The sequence below is a fragment of the Onychomys torridus genome, chromosome 10 (genome assembly GCF_903995425.1).
Source record: "Onychomys torridus chromosome 10, mOncTor1.1, whole genome shotgun sequence".
Lineage (NCBI taxonomy): Eukaryota > Metazoa > Chordata > Mammalia > Rodentia > Cricetidae > Onychomys > Onychomys torridus.
Window position 1 is genome coordinate 98,462,318 of NC_050452.1, and position 25,787 is coordinate 98,488,104.

The following is a 25,787-nucleotide window of genomic DNA, read 5'->3' on the forward strand; positions in this document are numbered from 1 at the left end:
ACACACACCATTATTCCCGCAGATCGAATAGTGGCCCATCCTCTGAAAGGTCTTCTGTGTTTTGAATAAAAACACGGGCCAGTGACATGGCTCAGTGTGGTAAGGCATGTGCTGACCAGCATGATGACCAGATTTCAAGCCCTGGTACCCATATTGTGGACGGAGAAAACCAGCTGCCGCAAGCTGTCCTCTAACCTCCACACGTGTGGCATGTGTGCCTACACACATATACACCCACTCACAAACACAAAAAACGATTTAAAATTTTTAAGGGACTGGCGAGATGGCTCAGCAGTTAAAAGCACGGGCTGCACTACCAGGATCTGAGTTGGATTCCCAACACCTACATGGCAGTTCACAACTGTCTGTAACTCCAGTAACAGGGTATCAGATCTTCCCGCCTCTGCAAGCACCAGGCACACATACGATGTACACAAACATGAAGCCAAAACATTCATAGACATAAAATAAAAATAAATAAATCCGAAACAAAACTTTTTAAAAGAACTTTAAACTTGACTTGGCATAAGGTAGCACAGGATTTTGTGTGATGTGAGAGAGGAGCAAGATTATAAGGATCCAAAATGAGAAACATGACATCCAAAACTGTGGACACAAAGAGGACACAAACCCCAAACCCCACTTCCCTTCGTGGTTTGTCCTTAAAAGCGTAAACCACAAAAAACAAACAAACAAACAAACAAAAAAAACAAAAAAAAAAAAACCCCCCCCCCCACACAAAAACAAACAAACAAAAAACCTCAGGTTCCCCGGGCCCACAAGAATTTAATGGATTAAACTGTGAGTTCTCATAAAGTCCTAGATGTTAAAAAGTAAAATAGCTGGATCTGGAAAGTGAGGAACAGAGGGTGAGGGAGGCGTGTCCCCTCCAGTGTTGGAGAGTGAGGACAGGGGCAGGGGTCTGAGCGGGAGACAGCCTGCCAGCATGTTGTGCGTGGGACGGGGCCAGCCAGGGCTGCGAAGGTGTCCACGGCGGGGGTGGCGGAGGGCAGCAGGAGCGCGGGCGAGCGAGCGGACGGACTGGCGGGCGGGCGAGCGGAGCTGGGCGGGCAGCGGGCAGACTCTCCGCCCCGGGGAGGGCTCCCGTGGCTCGCCGGGCGGGGCGGCGGCTTTAAGGAGAGGTGGCGGGGGCGCCCGCCGCTCACTCGCGTCCAGCCACCCGGCCATGGAGCGGCCACCGCGCGCCCTGCTGCTCGGCGCCGCCGGACTGCTGCTCCTGCTCCTGCCCCTCTCCTCTTCCTCCTCTTCGGATGCCTGCGGCCCATGCGTGCCGGCCTCCTGCCCTGCGCTGCCCCCGCTGGGCTGCCCGCTGGGCGAGACCCGCGATGCGTGCGGCTGCTGCCCGGTGTGCGCTCGCGGCGAGGGCGAGCCGTGCGGGGGCGGCGCGGCCGGCAGGGGGCACTGCGCGCCGGGCATGGAGTGCGTGAAGAGCCGCAAGAGGCGGAAGGGTAAAGCCGGGGCAGCAGCCGGCGGCCCGGCGACCCTCGCCGTGTGCCAGTGCAAGAGCCGCTACCCGGTGTGCGGCAGCGACGGCACCACCTACCCCAGCGGCTGCCAACTTCGCGCCGCCAGCCTGCGCGCCGAGAGCCGCGGGGAGAAGGCCATCACCCAGGTCAGCAAGGGCACCTGCGAGCAAGGTGGGCACCAGAGCTTACCCCACCTCTCCCTCCCCACCCCCTACCTCCCCGCCGTGCTGCCGAGCATCCCAGGAGACCCGCGGGAGGGAGGAATTGATGACTGCCGGGTGTCCCGAGCCAAGGGAAACGCCTCCCAGCTCTTTTTGGATGGTTTTATTTGGAGTTTCCAGTGTGCGCCAAGAAAGTGAAAAATCGCAGTAACGGGTGTAAATGTAGAAAAGATTTTCCGAGACCTCAGACTCCTCCATTCTCACAATTTACCCAACTCATAGCTGGCAGGGCGATTCCGGAAAGCCGCTATTCTCTTGAAAACCTTTTCTCCTCATTTTTTCCTTTGCTTCGTGTGTGCAGAGAGGTGGGTAGACGGGGTTAGCAGAGAAATACAAAGTAAGAACTTTCAGAAAGTTGATTTAGTAACTAGATAATAAGAATTTTAAAGTTGGGGTTCATATTAATATTCATGAACAGGCGTTTCCAGTTATCAAATTAACTTAGCTAGACCATTATACTTGGAGGTAAAAAGAAACAAACGCTTTGATGTTGTGAGCCCTCTGACCATGTTGTCCCCCCCTCCCCCCGCATTGGGCTTTGGTTATTTTTTTTTTCTCATAATTTGTCCACAGGATGCAAGTTCAGCAGGAATGCTTTAGACATTGTTTTTCTATTGTATTCCATACTAACCCAAACTTATGAAATGGGAAAAAAATAAAGTCTTGAGATTGGGACGAAAAAAATCAGAAACTTTAACTCTAGTGCCTGAAATAACATTTTTCCATGAGCAGTCCTTCGGAGGGAAAGTTAGAACCCAGCGCTGGCAGCTGCTGTCCTGGCCCCAGCCAAGATAGGAGGGGAGGGGAGGAAAATCAGCTGTTGCATCTTGAAACCGGTTCAGACTTTCTCCAGACTTCCCAAATACCAGCTCTTTCTTTACAGCTTTTTCCCAGAAATCCATATGGAAATAGGCTGTGTGCCATTTGCCTCAAAGTTCGCTATGAAAAGCCTTAGATGGTGTAACTCACAGTCACCAAATGACGGTTTTATCACCTCAAGTTTAGAAAAGCACAGCCCAGATATCCCTGCATCCAACAGAAACAGCCCTTTGTTCCTTTGGCTCTTGCAGGAGGGTCACATCATGAAGGGAAATGCACATTAAGAGTTCATTCCAAATATTAAGAGTTTCTTGTAAACATCCCCAGGGGGAGTGTCTTCCCAAATGGCTGTTGTTTCCTCATCCGTGGCTAATTTATTTTGTTGTTTTCCTTAGTGTGTTTTAATTGTACAAAATGATGGGGTTTGTTATGGCATTTTATACATTTTATAAATGCACTTTTATTATATTTAGCCTCATCATTACCTTCTCATACCCTCTCCTCCCCCCTCTTCTTCCTTCTCCCAAGCTATCCACCTCTATTCTCCTGTCTTTTTTTTTTAAGTGTGAGTTTTTGTCCTTTTCTCTCTTGCTACTTCCTTCTCTCAACACTCACACAGTATGGTGAGGAAATATGACGGGTGAACAGATCTAGCCTGCCTCCTTGCCAGTGACACCCAATTCTTCAGTCCCTCTCCAAGCTGCAAACCCCTGTAAGGGCGTACAGCCTGGCTTTATTTCTATGCTCAGGAAGATGATGAGAAATACCATCTCAAACTGGAAACAAATCAGTCTTGCTTCTCTTAGCCCCACAATGACGAGCACAGGGCTGGCTTCTGGGACATGATAGAAGCATGCCACAGAGAGCAGGAGAGGACAGAGGGCCTCCAGAATACCTTTCCACAGCAGAGAAGAATGGGTGACAGGGAACCAGATCTCCTTTTGGGTCCTGGGTGTAGTTTGACGGTGGCAGACACTAGATGTGCAGAATACCACTTACTTAAGTGCCATTTAGTACTTGGTCTTTATGGAGAATAAAAACGAATTTTCTCACTTCCTCTAGCCATTTCTCTCCTCAAAAGAAACTTGTGTTGTGTCTGTATTAAGGAGGAGAAGGTGTTTATTACAAAACCCAGCCCCAGTGAAAAAGACCATCTGCATTCTGTTCCTTCGGTCTCGTTAAACGTAATATTTATTGAGCAGCTAGCCAGCTTTAGCTGGGTATAGCTAGGGATACACAGAGTAAATCTGGTCTTGACGATGAAGAAAGTATGTGTACAAGTTACAAACTGCCAAGCACTTTCCCTAGACCCCTGGTGTTGCTTTTCTTCACTGAAATTACCATTTAATGCCTTCTAGAGAGAGCTTGTCCTGCTTGATTCTGTATCTCTGCAGTAGAAGGCAAAGCCATCTGCTTGAAAATCTGTTAGAAGGGTAACGAGCTAATAATCCCAAATCTTGGAGCTGTCAGTGTGGACTGAGTGCCAGTAGAATCCACTGAAGTCCCTGGATAACTGGAAGAGGGAGACTTGACCATTCTGTGTAACAAAAAGAATCAAGACAGAGGTGATGAGGCATAACATAGAATCATGGTATTGGGGGCACAGAAGATGCTGCTCCAGTTCTCAGACCTTTTGTTTACAGGCCTTCAAATCCATTTAGTTGGGGACCATTTTTTTTTTTTTGTCTGATATAGTTGGGTACCATTTTTTGTCCCTTCAGAGTTTTTATTTGTGGACCTAGAATGCCACTACATCGAGTCTCACTTATTAGTACTTCCATGGCTGAGTTCTAACTGCCACTCAGGCAATAGGAAGGTGTTCACAGTGTAGCTCCATCTGGCCTCTTCCCTCCAGTCTCCTTGTGCTCTCGCCACAGCTTCTGTTATGCATGCCTTTGGAGATGCTGTGCCTTCTGCCTGGGAAGCCTCCTGCCTACACCCTGCACACACACACACACACACACACACACACACACACACACACACACACACCACCCTCCCTTAGAACTCTTATGTCACTTTCTCCGTGAGACCTGACTTTTCCCTGCTCCATCATGCTGTTGTTATTTTCCCAGTACTGTTCATCAACACATTCTTACAGGATCCTTGCTGTATATTTGTACAAAGGCATCATAGCTGACAGTCAGCTGTAGAATATGACTCCCTGGATAAGGAGGTTAACTCTACCATGAACCACACTAGCTTGGTGCTCTCATGACCTCTCTGTCCACAGAGTTCCTCACTTGTAGAATGGGATTACAACTATACCTGTCCCATAGGGATTTGTGATGGTGAAATCTCATGAAAATTATCTGTAGCAACCACTGGATAAAGATTGGTATTTATTGTTCAACCAGAAAAGAGAGTCATTGATGCCCAAAGAGCCCAAGTGTCCAGGGTCCCAAATCAGTACCTAAATGGGTTAATAAATGAATGAATTCTCCAATACTTTTCTGGTCTCAGAGTAAGCAACTTTGAATAAAATAGAAACAATTTCTTACTTGTGAAGTTTAGTGTAAGCTTTAGATAGAAGCCAATGCTTTTACACAGTTGTGTGTAGTGTGGGAAAATGTACAATAGAGCAATAGAATAGTGACAATGTGAGGGAGGGGGCAGTGCCAAGAAGTGTAAGACGGCAGATCTGAAGGCTTCAGCAAAGGGAGGAGCAGGTCCATGGGCTGAGTGAAGAAGAACAAGCAGTGTTGTGTAGACCGTCCCCATCTCACAATACTCCTCTAAGTGTCTCTTCCCTGAGTAGAGGGCAGCCTCTATCTCTTAATGCTTCTCAAACATGGTGGCTGGCTAGCAGTGGGAACTTGGTTTATGTCTATCAGACAGAGGAGACCCTTAGGGAAGTGCTTTCCTCTGGAAATGTGGGCCATGGGCTCCCTGCTTTATGCTCTTCCCACCGCCCCTTTACACTGACTTAACTTCCTATCCTCTGCCATCATCAGCTCTAATATTATGTTTACCTTCCCCCAAATCCTCACATTCTCACATCATGTCAATGGCTAGAATCAGGTCCAGGAGCTGTGTTGTAAGTAGAAAAAGCTTCAGCGAAGACTCTGACTGTCAGGGGCATATCCTATTTGACAAATTATAAGACTTTTCTTGAAGGAATTTGCTTTAGACTTATTTTGAGGTTGGTAACATGTCATTTAAATGCTGCTGTGAGATTGCTATCCTTGAGTGAACCCATGAGCTCCACTGGAAGAGGAGGCGTTCCAACAGTCAATGAACTTGCTAATGGACTGGTTTATCTTGGACCGGACATGTCAATGCAATGTTTTTTGTTAAACTGACTCTGTCATGTAAAAAGGACAGGCTTATGCAGAGGAGGGAATTCAGATTAATGGGAAAGGAGTCAATGATGACTTCTTTGGGGAGTGGTGTAGTGGATAGCCATCCCAGCATTGGCCTGGAAGTTCCAACCCCCATTGAGGCTTCAGTAATGGTCACACCCACAAGGCAGGGTGGAGGAGGAAGCGGAAGACCAAGGATTGGTTGGAGGTCTCTCGCTTGGTTCCCAGACGGACGCTGGATGCTGGAGGTAGACTGAGCAGAGTTCTCCAGAGAACACCGCCGGACTGCGCTATACCTTTGCCAGACCCTGCAACCTACCCCTTCATTTGTAAGTTAGCCCACAAAATAAACCTCCCTTTTAACTACATGGAGTGGCCTTAATAATTTCACCAATAGAGTGGTATATCCTGACTGAGATAGGGCCAAAAAAAAATATGGCAGTTTGCTAGAGAAGAGGTAGTGTGAGGTTGGAATGGAGTTAGAAAGAAGAGGACTTGGAATAATACTCAGCATTACAAAGGAAGGAAATCTTGCCATGTGTCACAACATGGATGAACGTGGAAGACATATTAAGTAAGCCATGCACAAAGAGACAAATACAAGCGTGATCTCACATCTACATAGAAACTTAAAATGTCACATTTATAGGAGCAGAGAGCAAAGGTCCTTCTTCACAGAGGCGAGAGTGAAGCTGGGATAGGAGGGATTGAGGAAGGGCTGGTCAGAGTACACAAAATACAATAAGAAAAAAGTCTAAGGGCTGTCAATCCCGAGACCCTGACCTGCCATGACTGGCTGTGTTTACCTGAGAATGCCTGTACCTCTGACCTTCGTCTTTACCGAGTGCAATCTCAGGTTGCTTGTTTATCTGCCAGTACTGCCTCCAAATTACAGCCATCCTGTAACTCTCCCTCCTCACTTTCAGATCAGAAAGACAGAGGGAGGAGAGAAAATTGCCAATAAGAATCTGCCCCAACCCAATAATAATGCCTTTCTAACTTTACACCTTTATGGGTCTTGTTTGTTTGCCCTTGCTGAACATAGAAGCATCTAGAATGGTTAGTGGATCACTAATTCTTCCTTATCACTGTATCCTGTCTTAGTCACTAAAGTTTTAAGCTCCTGAAGCAGCTTTAGAAAGGAAACGGGCAACCTTGGAGAAGGGGTAAAGGATCCTTTCAGACTCTAAAATTCCTACATTTTCTAAAATTTAGAGAAAAACACTTTAAAGACAAGGTGCAGTCTTCAGAGTTTGGAAATTGATTATCAAATGGCAAGTGCCTATTCCACAGTTCTTCAAGGAAATGGCATTTAAAAGCCTGAATTAAATAGTCACAGGCACACTCAGATTACACACCAGGAAGAAACCTGGAACATGATTACCGTAACATGGTTGTGTCAGAGTTGAGAAAACCTTATCAGAGCTGAGAAATAACCTCAAAAGGGCAGAGTAGGCAGCGCTGACCAATTTCCCCTCCTTCACATCATTACAGCCCTGAGATGGGATGATAGAGCTGAGCAGGCACACTGACATCCTTCATATGATTTCTATCCTGTCCCTAGAAGGGTCCACTGCAGACTTGCCTTCTAGAAGAAACTGCCTTATAAGGTTTTCTTTTGGATAGCTCAGGGATAAGGCGCCCTTGGTTAGAGTCCAAGGACAGCTGGCCTCTCTCATTCTAAAATTTGCCTCCCAGTGGATTAGATTGTGAGCTTCCTTTACCTCCAGCTGCTCCACATGGGTTCTGACCTCCTCTATGCCTTTAACTGTAGCACAGACATCTTCTAAGTAACTAGTTAGAAAGGGAAGACTGGATTTCTGTCAACAGAATTGGTAAGCCGGGAGGATCCATGAATGTAGCTTCCTTCAGAAGTTTATGAGTGGCAAGATCAGAAAGTTTTGAAAGTGATGGAGACCATAGGAGTATACAATAATTCATGTGCCTGCTCACTTAAGGTAACAGTAAAGACAGACGTCCCAGGATGTCCTGTACTCTTTATGAGTCAGTTCAGGGTGGGGGCACTAGAAATGCCCACAGATATCACCCCCAAGCCTGTTCTGTAGGGGTTTCCCACGTCATTGAAGAGCACCCCTACACACATCCAACACCCAGACTCTGATAGAGCATGAGAAGGTCAGGAGAAGGAAGCCAGAGTAGACAGAATGGGGAAAAGAGTGTCTGCTTTTCATTTGAAATTATGTGTGAAAGAGTTAAATGTCTTATCCCAAATTCAATTAATGGCAAAAATGATCTGACCCTTTTGAAAAAGCTAATGTGCTGAATTGCTTTCCCCTGGTTCACAGAGGACAGCAAGGCAAGGTTAACTAGCCACAGCTGGGGCTAACAGCAGGCCCCACCCCTCAGCAACTCTTAATGGTGCAGAAGGTTACTGGGTGGGAGGGTTCGGGGATGGGGGCAGGAAGCAGAGCTGTCCAGGAAATCCCAGAAGGAAATCCTGCTGTTCTTCAAAGTAGGCCAGAGTACCACAGAATTCTTGCCCCCGAAAAGTAAGAAAGGTTCAAGCCAGGTAAAGTAGGCCCAGTAACCTAGTGTTGACAAAGGCCCATTCATGGGGTATGATGTTACCCGTGGTTAAGTGCTGAGGAGGGCCAAGACCATCCACGTGGACAGGGCCACAGAGCTGGCTACTCTGAAAAGGCACCTGTCAGAATAACGTAGATAGTGAGTGTTGGTACAATTTAGGCTGCCTCCTCCGCAGGATGATCGTGAAAGTCAGATTACAAATGAATCGAGACACGGCTGTGAGTACCTGTAATCCCAGCACACCTCTACTCTCCCATCGATGTTCTCAACTGGAATATTTACTCCACACCTAAGCATGGCGTGGTATCGACACTGCCATGCATTAATTTACATTTTTAGATTTTTAAGTATGCTTGTTGCTGGTGGTGGTGATGTTAGTTAGACTCTTGACAAGGTGCAGAGAGAAAATTCATGGAGGAACTTGACAGCTTAATTAAGCATATTCCATTTTGACTCTAGGAGGAGAAAAAAGAATAGTGCTTTAAAGTTCTAGTAGGTATTAAATGGTGCAGTTGATTGTAGTTGCCCTGTTTCTTGTGATGTTTTTCATGAAGAAATGACATCTCTAGCTTCGATGGAGGCTTGCTTGCTTCTTCTTTTCTTTTCTTTTCTTTCTTTTTTTTTTTTTAAGTCAGCATGTGAAATGATGAGTTTCATCATGGCTTGTCTTCTTCCCTTGAATGAGAAACATTCCCAGGCATTTCATTTTGCATCAGCACAGATTAGCAGCCAACGGTCAAGTGGTAGAGTTGGAGAAGCTTTCGATCTGGCATCTGTTCTGTTGGAGAAGCTTTCGATCTGACATCTGTTCTGCTCGCTTCTGGCTAGACTCCAGGCAAAGATGAAAAACATTTATCAAACTATGGATCTCCTGGAACTTTCCAAAGGGACCACACAGAAATGAAGCCTCAGGAATGTGTCAGGGCAGTCCAGGCCTGCAGGACTCCAAGCCTGCTCCTTCTCCATGGGAGTTTTCAGAACTCGGGGATCCAAAGGGGAATTTCAGTCATGGCTTCAGCAATTACATGGCAACCTTGGCCTCAGGAAACCACCAGCTTTTGATGGAAAATGAAATGTGTGCTTCTCTCTGAGCGCAGACATCAAGGAGCGGGGTCCTGCAGTGTGGCCCCTTATTAAAGATGCTAAGCCCTACTGGAGAGGGCAGGCTAGGGCAGAGATAAAGATGCTGCCAGATATTTGACAAGCCAGGGCTTCAGAGCCAAAGGCCCCTGTGGACTCAGGTGTGTCTCAGATCAGAGGCTCTGGGTGGAAAGAAGAGTGGATCTAACTTGGCGCTTTGTGTACCATGGAGCCTTTGGTTCACTAGTTGGTAAATGGAAGGGCAGGGCAGGCCAGGTCTTTCTGGACCCAGCAAGAAGAGGCAAAGGGAACCTCCCACTCCTTCACTACCACCCAAATGCTCTCTTGTCTGTGGCCTCTTACTTTTCATCCATTCTGCCTGGCCTCTCATTGCAGGCTGTCCCTTTTTCTTGTCTAGCTGAGCTCAAAGAAATGGGCTTTTCCTTCTCTGTCCCGTGTCCTTTGCTAGTTCCAGAGCTGGAGTAGTGTTTTAAGTGGTGAGCTCTGCTCAGGGCACTTACTTAAGTCCTCAGATTCCAGAGCCACACCTGACATGCACCCCCACCCACCCCACCCCCCGCACCCCCCCCACTCCCCACCCCCGTACCCCCCTGCCACCCATAAGAGCACCAGGAAGCCAGCACTTGGCATGCCACATTGGAGAGGCAAGGCAAGAGGCTCAGAATACAACACCCAGGAATGGTGGGGGTTACCCCTCATTTTCTTAACACCACCCTGAGGTAGTTTTTCAGGTATCTTAGGATCCTCATGCACCCCACCCATGGACTCAAAACGACTGCCTCACTCAGGACAAGGTGAGGGAGACAGCTATGACTGTGGGTATGATGGGACTTTGGGGTTGATACTAGACTATCTCTACAAGTTGCCTTTACTTCTTATAGTTTGCCACAGCAGGCAAGACCTGGATGGTATGTGTGAAGAAATACAGCACAGAACTTCACCTTGCACACTCTGGAGTCAGCGTTCTGCTCGGGTCCTTTCTGCTCTTCTCTGCTTGTCTGGCACAAACTTCCTCTGTTCGTTTTTCTTACCTGAAAAGCAGATATTTTTATATCTTCCACTTAAAGGTGTTAGGGAGGTGAGACAGGAAAGATATTGACATCTGGTACACAGAAAGATCTTGTAAAATTGTTTCGTTTCCATTTTTAGTGTTACTGGCATTATGAAGCCTGAGTGAGTTTCTAAGTGCCTTTGAAACAACAACAAAAGCCAGATACAGGTGTACACACTTGCAATGCCAACACTTAGCAACACTTAGGGGCAGGAGGCTTGGAAGTTCCAAACTAACTAGCTTGGGCTTCCCAGAAGCACCTGTTCTCAAAGATTTAAAAAAAAATGTGTTTTTTTTTCTATGATGTGTTGCTGTTTTACTCTGACCAATGCAAATACAACACTGCTTTATATGTCTCCGGGTTAGATCTGAAAACTTTGTTTGGAGCTACACAAATAATATGTAGGATAATAGCACTAGAGACAAAGCTCTAGAAATTTCTACCTTGTTCTGCAAGGGTTCTAGGACAAAGAATCCCGCCTGCTCTTACAGAATCTCAGATTTCATAGAGAGGGTATAGTGCAGGCTAGCATGTGTGTTTAGACTCCATAGAGAGGGTCTGGTGCTGGCTAGCATGTGTGTGTAGACTCCATGGAGAAGATCTAGTGTGGACTAGCATGTGTGTTTAGACACAGTGGAAAGCATCTTGTGATGGCTAGCATGTGAGCTTAGACTCCTTGGCTAGCTTGTGTACTGTGCTGTAAAGCACAGAACATGCCCATCTTCCAGCTCAGCGTCACACATACTGTTTTCTAGTAGCAACCTTTACTAGCTTTAGTTCACAGTTTGGGGTTCAGGGGACATTCATTGCAGTAATCAGTGGCCTACCCCTTCCTTGCATGTTCTTCCAGGATCTTTTACATAGGAAATGCTCACTAATAAATTGTTTGAACCATATGTTTTTTATTAAACTATTGGCTTCATAGAGGACATTGAATTTAAAAATCACAGTTTGAACACAAAGAGTTCAATCAGTGCCAAAGAGGCACACTCTGGGCATTATCTCTGGCTTTTAGAGTCTCATTGATAAAAAATAATACTTCCTTTGTTGTACTTCTGTTCCTTGACCTACACATGTAGCCTCAGCTTGGCAGGACCATGTTTGAAACAGCAAAACATTCAACTATAAATGAGCAAATTTAGACTCAGGAGTTGCCCACTTAGGTTGTCAGCCTGTGTGTGAGAGACAATAACATTACTGTCAAGTGTGGGATAGAGAGCAGAAGAAACGATGGTTTCTTTCTTAGGAGGGCTAAGAAAAGGACTAGCATTGCAGACCCAGCCCCTGCAAGCTGAGTGACTGTGGCAGAGCTCTGTGACCTGCCACTCTCCATATACAAGGTCATCTCGCCTTCTGGAGTAGCCATCCTTAGCTGCTCTGTGCATCAGAGGTGCCAGGCTGAGTCACAGAAGGCTCTTCCTAAGCTCCACCACAAGATTCCGATTTAATTAGTCTGGACTTGAACTGAACCAAGGAACTCATAAATGCTTTCCAGGTGGTTAATGTCCTGCCCAGGCCTGGAACTATTACTATTTCAAAGTGACTTTAAAGGACCCTCATTCTTAAGAGAAATCCTAATATGGTGAAGCAGTGTTTGCTTCATTTGCCCAGAATCAGTGTTTTATAGCTAAAGGACTTTTCAGGAGCCATGGCCATCATAGCAAATGGAAGCTCTTGAAACACACGATGGCCTCTCATGTTACAGGCAACTTGGGGCTTGCCTCTGTCTTAATTCCTGGCTAGTTCGATGCTCTCGCCTGTTTGGACAAAGTGGAAATGTGTTTGCCTCTGTCAATACCACAGTACTTGAGAATTCACCTCCACCTACATGATCCAGCCTGTTTCTCTTGAGAGTGTGCATTCCTTGAGCCTTGTGTTTTCATCTGCTTTGCTCACCATTGACTCCCCAGCCTCTCACATATGCATTCCTGTACACTTTATTGCTAATCACCAGAAGCATATTTCCTGGTAGTAAAAAAAAAAAAAAAAAAAATGAACAAGGGCACAGTCACACTTGTAACCTATACATAGAATGTACAAATACATTATAATTTGATTACACACTACAGGAGCTTATAAGTGATATAACTGCCTTGATACATGGTATATAAATAAATTTGTTATTGCTTCACCCAAAGTGACATATGGGGATGGGAATGAGTGAATCTTATTTTTGTTTGTTTATAATTGAACTAGAATGTTATTGCAAAAGAATCTTCAAAATTGTGTTTAAAGATGGCTCAGAGCATAAGTGCACTAACTGCTCTTCCAGAGGACCCAGATGTGATTCTCGGCACTCATGTAGCAGCTCACAAACACCTCTAACTCCCGTTCCAGGTGATCTGACACCCTCTTCTGGCCTCTGTAGGCACCAGGCATGCAGATAGTGCACGGACATACATGCAATCAAAACACCCCTACACATAAGAACTTTTAAAAAAAAAATTCAGTCAAAATAGTGTATTTAAATACCTTGAGAAATGCTAGAAAAAAATAAGCAGTAAGTTTATCTCTCTCTATCTAGTTCCTTTGCCAGAGAATAAAAGGAGAGTTTTGAATAGGTGCCATAACTGGCTGGGACAATGAGAGTGCTGTCTACCTGTCCATCTTCAACAACTCAAATGGTTCACCCTGTGGACAAACCAGGATGGATTTAGATTTATATTTATACATATTTGTTCATTAACATCCGCTGCTGCATAGCTTCTATGTGTCCTGGGAATAGAGGCAAATTTCATTTCATTTTTACTAAAGATGTTTTTGTTATTTAAAAAAAAAAAAGCAACAAATATTGCCCAGCGCTCATAAATCTGTGGCAGGAAGATAATGAGTCAACCTAGGAAGACTGTATCTGAAAAACAAAATAAAACAACCAAAAGGACTAGAAATCTGAGAGCTTCCCTAAAATCAAAGACAGTCCTTGCCCCCAGAGCTGTCCTTGAGTCCTTAACAGAGGCTGCGGGGTCCTGTTCCTCCTTTCCTCTGAAGCTTCAGGCTTGCACTGTCAGTAACCTTAGTCCTCTGTAAGGCCATTATTCCAGCTAATAATATTGCTGACAGGATGCTTACAGCTTGGAGAAAGCTGCCTATGGTTTCCGGCAGAATTTTTCACATTTTCGAGTGAGAGATAACAACACAGTGAGATTTATGAGAATTTCCGTGTAGGTGAATCTGTGTTATCATCCTCTTAATACTTAGAAGAAGGCTGTGATACAGTATGGCCTGTGCATTATGAAGTAGGCCACCATGGTGTACTGCATCTGAATGCTCAAGCAGAGCTCCTCTTACCAGGAAATGGATGCAGCTAAACTAAAAATTCAGATGAGTTGGTGTTAATACAGGCATACACACACACACACACACACACACACACACACACACACACATCACACTCAGTCCCCAAACCGGTCACACCTGGGTGCCAGAGCCTATTGAAAGTGGTAGATGTTTCTCAATTCATTACAGCTTGCCTGCCTGCCTGCCTGCCATTTTTCTTTCTGGCAAGGTCTTTATATACAGCCCAGGCCAGTGGCAATCATGATCCTCTGCTTCAGCCGCCAGAGTGCTGGGATTTCAGGTGTGAGCCCCCACTCTTGGCTTTGTCTATAGTTCTTAATCTATGCATCCTGGCTTTAGTTCTTACTGTGTGTTCCCTGCTCATCTCCGCAGTCTCCAGTAACTGATTGTTACCAGCACAAGAAAGTCCTTATGCTTGTGTATATACTGTAAGGTTGTATATGTGCTTTTCAAGAAAAATATCCAGAGGATCAACAGATGTCCTTGGATATATTAAAATTATTTAAAGTATTCAGATTTGGGCAGTGGCATTGTCTGATATAGTATGATAAAATCATCCCCAAATCCCTGTGATCAGCTTAGCTAATTCTAGGTGATGTAATTCCCAGAGTTTGCATACTACCTGCATCTGTTTGCTTTGTGAAATAAAATACCCAGCATGTCACAAATTAGAAGAGGTAATCAGATAAATCGCCATGTTTTCTAAAAATAACACCTAGCCACTGAACAGCATAAGCCTGTGGACAAATTGCTTTTCAATCCGCTTGAATAAAATCGAGTCCTCTGGGGAGATTTCGCCATTGTGTGCATGCATTTCAAATTCACAGAATAAGAATGTGTCCCAGTGAGCCCAGAAAGCCGGCATACCTTTGTCGTAAGAACTGCAGTGCTGAACTTGGACAAACCAGAGAAGGCGGGTTCTTAGTACTTTCTGTTGGAAATGTGACACTTCTTTCAGACTGATGAGTTCTTGTGTAAACAGGGCACTGAAACGATGCATAGCAACTTTCTGAATTCATTGTGTGATTGTGGAGTTTTTGTTTGTAAAAACTGTTAGTTCTGCCTTTCTGCTTTTTATACATTTGTATTTTGCACGTGCCCTCTTCCAACCCCTCTCTTCAGATTATATCGATAATATTACAGAACACCGTTAACTCCTGCCTCTGATGGTCATGAGCAGGGTTATAAAAATGAATGAAATGTTGAATCTGAAACCTTGAAAATGTAAAGCCCCATGTGAATGCAAGATTATATTGCTTTTGATTCTGCCAGTGATGGTAGCAAGAACTCTCATTGCATACTTAGCCACCTGGTGAGCGCCTCTGTCACACATTTGCTTTTAAAGAGGCCACCCTACATGCATCTGGGCCACCCCTTTCTCTCCAGTTACTCACAAGCAGAGGCCAGAGACTACTATGTTTTCAAGTTATTTTGGACCAACCACGTAGTAAGGAAACCTGCCACCAGCTTCTATAGAGTAAAATATAAAGTCGCTTATACTTGGTGTCTACTTGAGATCATCTGATTCTTCCTGCCAGGCAGTAGGTAATGAAGAGTGAGCAGCATTGCCTTCTAGAAGCTGGTGTTGCATATTGACTTGGTAAGGTGTGAGGATGGCAACTCTTATGTTACCCATCAGTCACTTCCTTTTTTTTTTCCTTTTTTTAAATTTATTTTTATTATTATTATTATATTTGTGTTTTAATTTTACACATCAGCCATGGGTTCCCCTGTCCTCCCCCTCCCACCCCCACGCCCACCTTCCTCCCATCCCCTCCCCTCCATTCCCATCTCCTCCAGGGACAAGACTCCCCTGGGGATTCATTTAAACCTGGTGGATTCAGTACAGGCAAGTCCAGTCCCCTCCTTCCAGGCTGACCGAAGTGTCCCTGTGTAAGCCCAAGGTTCCAAACAGCCAACTCATGCACTAAGGACAGGTCCTGGTCCCACAGCCTGGATGCCTCCCAAACAGTTCAAGCTATTCAATTGTCAAATTTATCCAGAGGGCCTGATCCAGCTGGAGGCTCTATAGCCTTTGGTTCATAACTCATGTGCTTCCATTCGTTTGGCTATTTGTCCCTGTGCTTTTTCCAATCTTGGGCTCAACAATTCACACCCTTACAGTCCCTCCTCTTTCTCCACAATTGGACACCTGGAGCTCCACCTGGGGCCTGGCTGAGGATCTCTGCATCTACTTCCATCAGTTATTGGATGAGAGTTCCACCTCAACTGTTAGTGTGTTTGGCCATCTGATCACCAGACTAGGTCAGATCAGGCTTTCTCTCGACCAATGACAGAAGTCTACAGAGGAAGTATCATTGTGGATTTCAGGGGACCTCTCCAGCACTCTGCCTATTCCTGTTCTCATGTGGTCTTCATTTATTATGGTCTGTCATTCCTTGTTCTCCCTTACTGTTCTTCATACAGCTGGGATCTCCTGCTCTCCTAAGCTTTCTTTCCCGCAAATCCTGCCCTTCATTACTCCCACTGTCCTCCAGGTTGTTCATGTAGATCTCATCCATTTCTCTGTCATTGGGTGATCCTTGTGTCTTTCCTAGGGTCCCGTTTTCTAGGTAGCCTCCCTGGAATTGTGTAGCAGTCTAGTCATCTTTGTTTTATATCTAGTATCCTCCTATGAGAGAGTACATACCATGTTTGTCCTTCTGAGTCTGGGTTACCTCACTCAGGATGACTTTTTCTAGATCCATCCATTTGCCTGCAAGCCCCATGATGTCATTGTTTTTCTCTGCTGAGTAGTACTCCATTGTGTATATGTACCATATTTTCTTTATCCATTCTTCAGCTGAAGAGCATCTAGGTTGTTTCCAGGTTCTGGCTATTACAAACAATGCTGATATGAACATAGCTGAGCAAATGCCCTTGTGGTATGATTGAGCATTCCTTGGGCATATGCCCAAGAGTGCTACAGCTGGCTCTTGGGGGGGATGGATTCCCAATTTTCTAAGGAAGCGTTGTATTGATTTCCAAAGTGGCTGTACAAGCTTGCATTCCCACCAGCAGTGGAGGAGAGTTCCCCTTGCTCCACATCCTCTGCAGCATAAGCTGTCTTCTGTGTTTTTGATCTTAGCCATTCTGACAGGTGTAAGGTGGTATCTCAGAGTCATTTGGATTTGCATTTCCCGGATAATTAGGGATGTTGAGCAATTCCTTAAATGTCTTTCAGCCATTTGAACTTCCTCTGTGGACAATTCTCTGTTTAGTTCTATAGCCCATTTCTTAATTGGACTGTTGGGCATTTTGATGTCTAATTTCTTGAGTTCTTTATATGTTCTGGATATCAGCCCTCTGTCAGATGTGGGGTTGGTGAAAACCTTTTCCCATTCTGTAGGCTGTCGTTTTGTCTTGTTGACTATATCCTTTGCTCTACAAAAGCTCAGTTTCAACAGGTCCCATTGATTGACTGTTTCTCTCAGTGTCTGTGCTACTGGTGTTATATTTAGAAAGTGATCTCCAGTGCCAATGCGTTCGAGAGTACTTCCTACTTTCTCTTCTATCAGGTTCAGAGTAACTGGATTTATGTTGAGGTCTTTGATCCACTTGGACTTAAGTTTTATGCAAGGTGACAGATATGGATCTATTTGCAGCCTTCTATACATTGACATGCAGTTATGCCAGCACCATTTGTTGAAGATGCTTTCTTTTTTCCATTGTACATTTTTGGCTTCTTTGTCAAAAATTATATGTTTATAGGTGTGCAGGTTAATGTCAGGGTCTTCAATTTGATTCCATTGGTCCACATGTCGGTTTTTATATCAGTACCAAGCTGTTTTTATTACAGTAGCTCTATAGTAGAGCTTGAGGTCAGGGATTGTGATGCCTCCAGAGGTTGTTTTATTGTACAGGATTCTTTTGGGTATCCGGGGTTTTTTGTTTTTCCATATGAAGTTGAGTATTATTCTTTCCAGATCTGTGAAAAATTGTGTTGGTAATTTGATGGGGATTGCGTTGAAACTATAGATCGCTTTTGGTAAGATCGCCATTTTTACTATGTTAATCCTGCCTATCCAGGAGCATGGGAGGTCTTTCCATTTTCTGACATCTTCTTCAATTTCTTTTTTCAGGGACTTAAAGTTCTTGTTATAAAGGTCCTTCACATGCTTAGTTAGAGTAACCCCAAGGTATTTTATATCATTTGTGGCTATTGTAAAGGGTGGCGTATCTCTGATTTCCTTCTCAGCCTGTTTGTCTATTGTATATAGGAGGGCTACTGATTTTATTTGAGTTGATCTTATATCTTGCTATGTTGCTGAAGGTTTTTATTAGCTATATCAGTTCCTTGGTTGAATTTTTGGGGTCACTCATGTATACTATCATGTCATCTGCAAATAGGGAAAGCTTGACTTCTTCCTTTCCAATGCGTATCCCCTTAATCTCCTTATGTTGTCTTATAGCTCTGGCTAGAACTTCAAATACTATATTGAATAAGTATGGGGAGAGGGGACAGCCTTGCCTTGTTCCTGATTTTAGTGGTATTGCTTTGAGTTTCTCTCCATTTAATTTGATGTTGGCTGTTGGCTTGCTGTAGATTGCCTTTATTATGTTTAGGTATGTTCCCTGTATTCCTGATCGCTCCAAGACCTTTATCATGAAGGGGTGTTTGTCAAATGACTTTTCTGCATCTAGTGAGATGATCATGTGTGTGTGTGTGTGTGTGTGTGTGTGTGTGTGTGTGTGTGTGTTTTCTTTGAGTTTGTTTATATGGTGTATTACATTGACGGACTTTCATATGCTGAACCCCTCTGCATCCCTGGGATGAAGCCTACTTGATCATGGTGGATAATTGTTTTGATGTGTTCTTGGAGTCAGTTTGCCAGTATTTTATTGATGATTTTTGCATCAATGTTCATGAGGGCGATCAGTCTGTAGTTCTCTTTCTTTATTGCATCTTTGTTTTGTTTAGGAGTCAGGGTAATTGTAACCTCATAGAAGGAGTTTGGTAATATTCCTTCTGCTTCTATTGTGTGGAACAATTTAAAGAGTATTGGTATTAAGTCTTCTTTGAAGAGCTGGTAGAATTGTGCAGTGAAACCATCAGGTCCAGGGCTTTTTTTGGTTGGGAGACATTTAATGACTGATTCTATTTCCTTAGGGGTTATTGGACTATTTAAATGGTTTATCTGGTCTTGATTGAACTTAGGTTTGTGGTACCTATCCAGAAAATTATCCATTTCTTTTAGATTTTCCAGTTTTGTGGAGTAGAGTTTTTTGAAGTATGACCTGATGATTCTCTGGATTTCCTCATTGTCTGTTGTTATGTCCCCCTTTTCATTTCTGATTTTGTTAATTTGGATGCTCTCTCTCTGTCTTTTGGTTAGTTTGGATAAGGGCTTGTCTATCTTGTTGATCTTCTCAAAGAACCAACTCTTTGTTTCATTAATCGTTTGTATTGTTCTCTTTATTTCTATTTTATTGATTTCAGCTCTCAATTTGATAATTTCCTGGTGTCTGTTCATCCTGGGAGACTTTGCTTCTTCCTGTTCAAGGGCTTTCAGATGTGCTGTCAAGTCACTAGCATGAGATTTCTCCAGCTTCATTATGTGGGCATTTAGTGCTATGAATTTCCCTCTTAGCTCTGCTTTCATAGTGTCCCATATGTTTGGGTATGTGGTATATTCATTTTCATTGACCTCTAGGAAGTCTTTAATTTCTTTCTTTATATCTTCCTTAACCCATTGGTGATTTAGTTGAGCATTATTCACTTTCCAAGAGATTGTAGGTTTTATGTAGTTTTTTTTTTTTTTTATTTGTTTTTTGTTTTGTTTTGTTTTTGTTTTTGTTTTGATATCTAACTTTAAACCATGGTGGTCCAATAGAAGACAGGAAGTTATTCCAATTGTTTTGTGGTTTTTTTCTTTGTGTTTGTTTATATGGTGTATTACATTGGCGGACTTTCATATGTTGAACCACCCTTGCATCCCTGGGATGAAGCCTATTTGATCATGGTGGACAATTGTTTTGATGTTTAGGACACTATGAAAAGCCCAAACCTACGAATAATAGGGATAGAGGAAGGAGAAGAATACCAACTCAAAGGCACAGAAAATATATTTAACAAGATCATAGAAGAAAAATTTCCCACCTTAAAGAATGAAATGCCTATGAAGATTCATGAAGCCTATAGAATACCAAACAGACTAGACCCCCAAAAAAGTCCCCTTGCCACTTAATAAGTAAACAACTAAACGTACAGAATAAAGAAAGAATATTAAGGGCAGCAAAGTAAAAAGGCCAAGTGACTTATAAAAGCAAACCCATCAGAATAACACCTAATTTCTCAGTGGAGACTTTGAAAGCCAGAAGGACCTGGACAGATATAATGCAGACACTAAGAGACCATGGATGCCAGCCTAGACTAATATACCCAGCAGAACTTTCAATCATTATAGACGGAGTGAACAAGACCTTCCAAGACAAAACCAGATTTAAACAATACTTATCCACAAACCCAGCCCTACAGAAAGCACTAGAAGGAAAATTCCAACCTAAGGAAGGCAGATATACCCATGAAAACACAGGCAATAGATAACACCACAGCAGTAAACCCCAAAGAAGAGAAGTACACACACACTACCACCAAAAAATAAAAACAATAACAGGAACGAACAATCACTGGTCATTAATATCCCTTAATATCAATGGACTTAATTCACCTATAAAAAGACACAGACTAACAGAATGGATACGAAAACAGGACCCATCTTTCTGCTGCATACAAGAAACACACCTCAAATTCAAAGACAGACACCTCCTAAGAATAAAAGGCTGGGAAAAGACTTTCCAATCAAATGGTCTTAAGCAAGCTGGTGTAGCCATCTTAATATCCAGCAAAATAGACTTCAAACTAAATTCAATCAAAAGAGATGATGAAGGACATTACATACTCATTGCAGGAAAGATCCACCAAGATGAAGTCTCAATTCTGAACATTTATGTCCCAAACACAAGGGCACCACATATGTAAAAGACACATTACTAAAGCTTAAATCACATATAGAACCCCACACATTAATAGTGGGAGACTTCAACGCCCCACTTTCACCTCTAGACAGATCGGCCAAATTGAAACTTAACAGAGACATAATGGTCTTAACTGATGTTATGGCTCAAATGGACTTAATCGATATCTACAGAACATTCCACCCGAACAAAAAAGAATATACCTTCTTCTCAGCACCCCATGGATCCTTCTCTAAAATCAACCACATACTTGGCCACAAAGCAAATCTCAACAGATACAAAACAATTGGAATAACCTCCTGTGTTCTATCGGACCACCATGGTTTAAAGTTAGATTTCAACAACAACAACAACAACAAAAAAAAAAAAAAAAAAAAAACTACAGAAATCCTACAATCTCATGGAAACTGAATAATGCTCAACTGAATCACCAATGGGTTAAGGAAGAAATAAAGAAAGAAATTAAAGACTTCCTAGAGATCAATGAAAATGAATACACTACATACCCAAACTTATGGGACACTATGAAAGCAGTGCTAAGAGGGAAATTCATAGCACTAGATGCCCACATACAGAAGCTGGAGAAATCTCACACTAGTGACTTGACAGCACTCCTGAAAGCCCTTGAACAGGAAGAAGCAAAGTCTCCCAGGATGAACAGACACCAGGAAATTATCAAATTGAGAGCTGAAATCAATAAAATAGAAATAAAGAGAACAATACAAAGGATAATGAAACAAAGAGTTGGTTCTTTGAGAAGATCAACAAGATAGACAAGCCCTTATCCAAACTAACCAAAAGACAGAGAGAGAGCATCCAAATTAACAAAATCAGAAATGAAAAGGGGGACATAACAACAGACAATGAGGAAATCCAGAGAATCATCAGGTCATACTTCAAAAAACTCTACTCCACAAAACTGGAAAATCTAAAAGAAATGGATAATTTTCTGGATAGGTACCACAAACCTAAGTTCAATCAAGACCAGATAAACCATTTAAATAGTCCAATAACCCCTAAGGAAATAGAATCAGTCATTAAAAGTCTCCCAACCAAAAAAAGCCCAGGACCAGATGGTTTCACTGCAGAGTTCTACCAGATCTTCAAAGAAGACTTAATACCAATACTCTTTAAATTGTTCCACACAATAGAAGCAGAAGGAATATTACCAAACTCCTTCTATGAGGTTACAATTACCCTGATTCCTAAACCAAACAAAGATGCAACAAAGAAAGAGAACTACAGACCAATCTCCCTTATGAACATTGATGCAAAAATACTCAATAAAATACTGCCATCAGTCACTTTCATGAGCACAAGAGAGCATCTTGTCACCCTGCCAAACACTATAGGAACTAAGAATGGCCCTGCTTAGTTCTCATTCTCTTAACCAAATGGTCCTTAGTTCAGAATGGAACTGCTTCCTGAGTTCCACACCACACCATATAGCTCAGGGCTCTAGAATGATCTGCAGGGGATCTCTGCTAATAGAGACATAGCAGCAGCAGCAGCAGAGTGTCTCCATCTCCCTGAACTCGGTCTCCATGGCAGAACAGATGGAGCCACCAGAACCAGGAAAGGGAGATAGGAGTTGTTTAATGGATACAGAGCTCCAGGTTTGCCAGATGAAAGGGATTCTGAAGATGGCTTGCACAACAGTGTGAGTGGATTGATGCTCCTCAAGTTGTGGGGAGTCACATGCTGCTAGAACCATCACAAACTGAAAATATAGTTAGTCAAAATGTATTGAATACACATAACCCTTACATCATAGCATAGGAGTACACGCACTTGCTCTAGCCAGTGTTCCCCTTGGGGTTGAGTGGCTGACTGATCACTGAGGCTCATCACTGGTACCCAACATCTCAAGAATGTCTCACCCCAGAGTGCTAGCTTGGGAAAGATAAACCCTCAAAATCTCATCTACAGCTTCCTCTGAATGTTATCACTTTTGTGCCATGGTCACCTTTTAAGCTCAAGCTTAAAAGATTGAGCCATCATAAGTGGTTACCAACTGTGCTTTACTGAACTGTGCACCTTAAAACAGTTTGGATGGAGTTGGGTGTGTGGCTCAGTTGTAGATCACTTTCCTAGCGCGTGTGACGTTTCCTAATTCCATCCTTGGCACCGGAAGAGCTAAGATGCTAATAATATTTAGTGTTGCATGTGTTTCACCACAGCTTTAAAAAAAATTAAGTAAAAATACAGAACCACTAGATATCAAAACCATAGGGGCCAAGCTAGCCCTGCAAATGCCACAGTGCAAGTGGATTGGAACCTGTGCCACAAGACCTTGGGAAGTCAGCAGCCATGAGGACAGATGCAGAGAAGGGAGGAGTCACGTGATGACATCTCTGACCACAGAAATCCTTGGGATAGCCATACCTGGGTAGGTACCATGGTCCCTGGGGAGGTGCGGAAGGGGCTGCAGGCTCCTGGACCTCTCACCTACAAAGAGCTGCTGTGAATGTGAACAGGCAGTTCAGAACTGGACGATCCAGAGACAATAGAGGCAGATAAAAGTTGGGGAGGGAAACAAAACCAAGAAGCCACAAAAAGAAGATCATCAAGTCTTTATCACTAAACAAGAAAGTTCAAAATGGCGCTCTGAGGCATACAGAAAGGAATCCTGGGCATCAGCTCCTCCAAAAAGTTTATGGATTTTACATCAAAATAAGCACAGATTAAGATCCCAATCAAGTCTCATACTGGAAAGAACAGAGAGGGCTGAGGGTGGAGCTCAGTTGTGGGCACCTGCCTAACATGTGGATGACCTGGTTTGAATCCCCGGCACTGGAAAAAAATGTGAGAGGGTCAGACAACAACATCTCTAAAAATATATCTAAAGAATGCATCTCTGAATGTAAAAACTGTAGCTGTGTTTTATAAAATGAGCTAAAAGATATTTTAAAATAAGAATTAGAAGAACTCAAAATTGAAGTGAGTATCTCATCATTAGAAATAAAGGACATATTTCTGAAATAAAGTCAAAAGAAACACAAGAGCAAATAGTAGCCCCTTAAAAACAGCAGGGCGGGTCAACTGAGGAGGTGGTGCAGTGGGTAAGAGCCCTTGCTGTGCAAAGCATAAAAATCTGAGTTTGAATCCCTAGCATCCTTGTGAAAAAGCCAGGCATGGCTACATATGCCTGTAACACTGGCATTGGAGAGACAGATCCCAAGAGCTCACTGGCCAGGCATTTATCCAAGATGGCGAGCCTCGGGGTCAATGAGAGACTCTGTCTCCAGGGAACAAGGAGGGGGACAACTAACACCCTCTTCTTGCCTCTGTGGGTTCACCACACACACACACACACACACACACACACACACACACACACAGAGAGAGAGAGAGAGAGAGAGAGAGAGAGAGAGAGAGAGAGAGAGAGAGAGAGAGTTTAAATCTAAGAAAATTAGCAAAAACTATAAACAGTGAAGAAAAGAGTGACCACAGACAGCCGGTAGTGAAACACGTGATGATCAGCTTGACCTCACACAGAGTCCCCACGCGCAATGAGAAGAACAGTCCTCAGTCATGCTGCCCCTTCAGCTGGACCTAGTTTTACCAGACTCCTCTCACTGCTGGGAAATGTGTGAGGAAATGAGCATTCTCATAACTATTACCAGGGCTGTGCATTGCCAGAGTAATCTAGGGATACCTGTTACATGTTCTCGTGCCCTCGGACCCAGCAGTCTCAGAATGGGGAACCCGTCCTACAGAAACAAGAGCATCAGGATGTACATAAAGGAGTGTGTGTGTGGACTCATAGTTAATACGCAGAAGAAAACCTGTCCAGGCTTCTCTTAGGCGAATCCATGCCATGGAACATTGTGTGGTCAGAAGACAAAGAAGTCAATCTGTTCATAATAATCTGCAAAGATACACTGATACATCGGTGAATAGGGGAGACCTGAGGGGGTAATATGTATGACTTTTTTTCATTTTAAAAAGGAAATGAAAAACTATACACAATGAATATAGGTTACTTGAGGCAGGTTTATTGTAGGATTAAAGAGGACAGCTTACTGTCTCTTGGCATGCTTGTGTGTCATTTGAATTGTTAGCCTAAGCATATACTCTTGTGTTTTTTTTAAATGCCAATGAAAACATTTGAAAAGAATAATGTTTCCTCCAGGTAATATAAATGCTGCTGTAAATTTAAAGGAATTTTCTCAAGCTTTTAAAAATGTTTATTCTTATGATATGTGTGTGTGTAGCAGATGCGCCACTACATGCATGTGTGGGAGGCAGATCACACCTTGTGGAGGCAGTTCTCTCCTTCTTCCTTTGAGTGGGCTCCAGAGATCCAACTCAGGCAGCCAGGCTTGTGTGGCAAGTGCCTCTTTGGCTTGCTAAGTCATTTTGACAGCCACCTACCTTCTTTTAATTAGCAAAAATGTAATTGAAATTGCAGTTGGACTCATAGATCAGACAAGAGAGTCCACATGTGGCAGACATCTCTTCTGGATATAAGCAGAGCGTTCCCAGATCACAGTCTGGGACCTATGGTGATGTATAAAGGGAAATTATAAAGCACCCTTTGGGACTCGGAAGGCTGACTCTCAGGGAGGGCTTCATACTGTCGCTGAGTCCTGGGGCTGCTACGTGCTCCCATTTCCTTCTGTTTCACAGGTAGCAACAAAGAATCAGAGGAATCAAGGCTCCAAATGGACTTCTTCAATCACTACTTTAGCCTTCCCATTTAACCAGTAACAGAGTGTCCCCTAGGTCCAATCTGTAACAGCACAAAAAACAAAACAAAAAAATACAAAAACAAAAAACACGGACCAACAGACTATGGTGGGAACTGGAGCCAAGTCCCACTTAGCCTGCCTGTCAACAGCATCCCCTCTGACACTTGGCTTTCCCTCTGCCTGACACACACCAACACCACTGGCTTGGTTGGTTTGGCATGCATTACCTGTGCATCCAAAGTCTGCTGGGTGCAAATGACTTACATAAAATCCCAGGCATGATCTAATT

The 25,787-nt window shown here is 43.6% G+C and overlaps 1 protein-coding gene across 1 annotated transcript in view; it reads left to right on the forward strand.

The window, feature by feature from the left end:
* Nucleotides 1-1,147: 1,147 nt before the first annotated feature.
* Igfbp7 (insulin like growth factor binding protein 7) overlaps nucleotides 1,148-25,787 on the forward strand; it is a 67,422-nt gene continuing 42,782 nt past the window's right edge. The window contains exon 1 of the mRNA XM_036200679.1: nucleotides 1,148-1,658. Within this exon, the coding sequence (XP_036056572.1) occupies nucleotides 1,187-1,658 (472 nt within the window). The 5' untranslated portion in view covers nucleotides 1,148-1,186. The remainder of the gene's footprint in view (nucleotides 1,659-25,787) is intronic.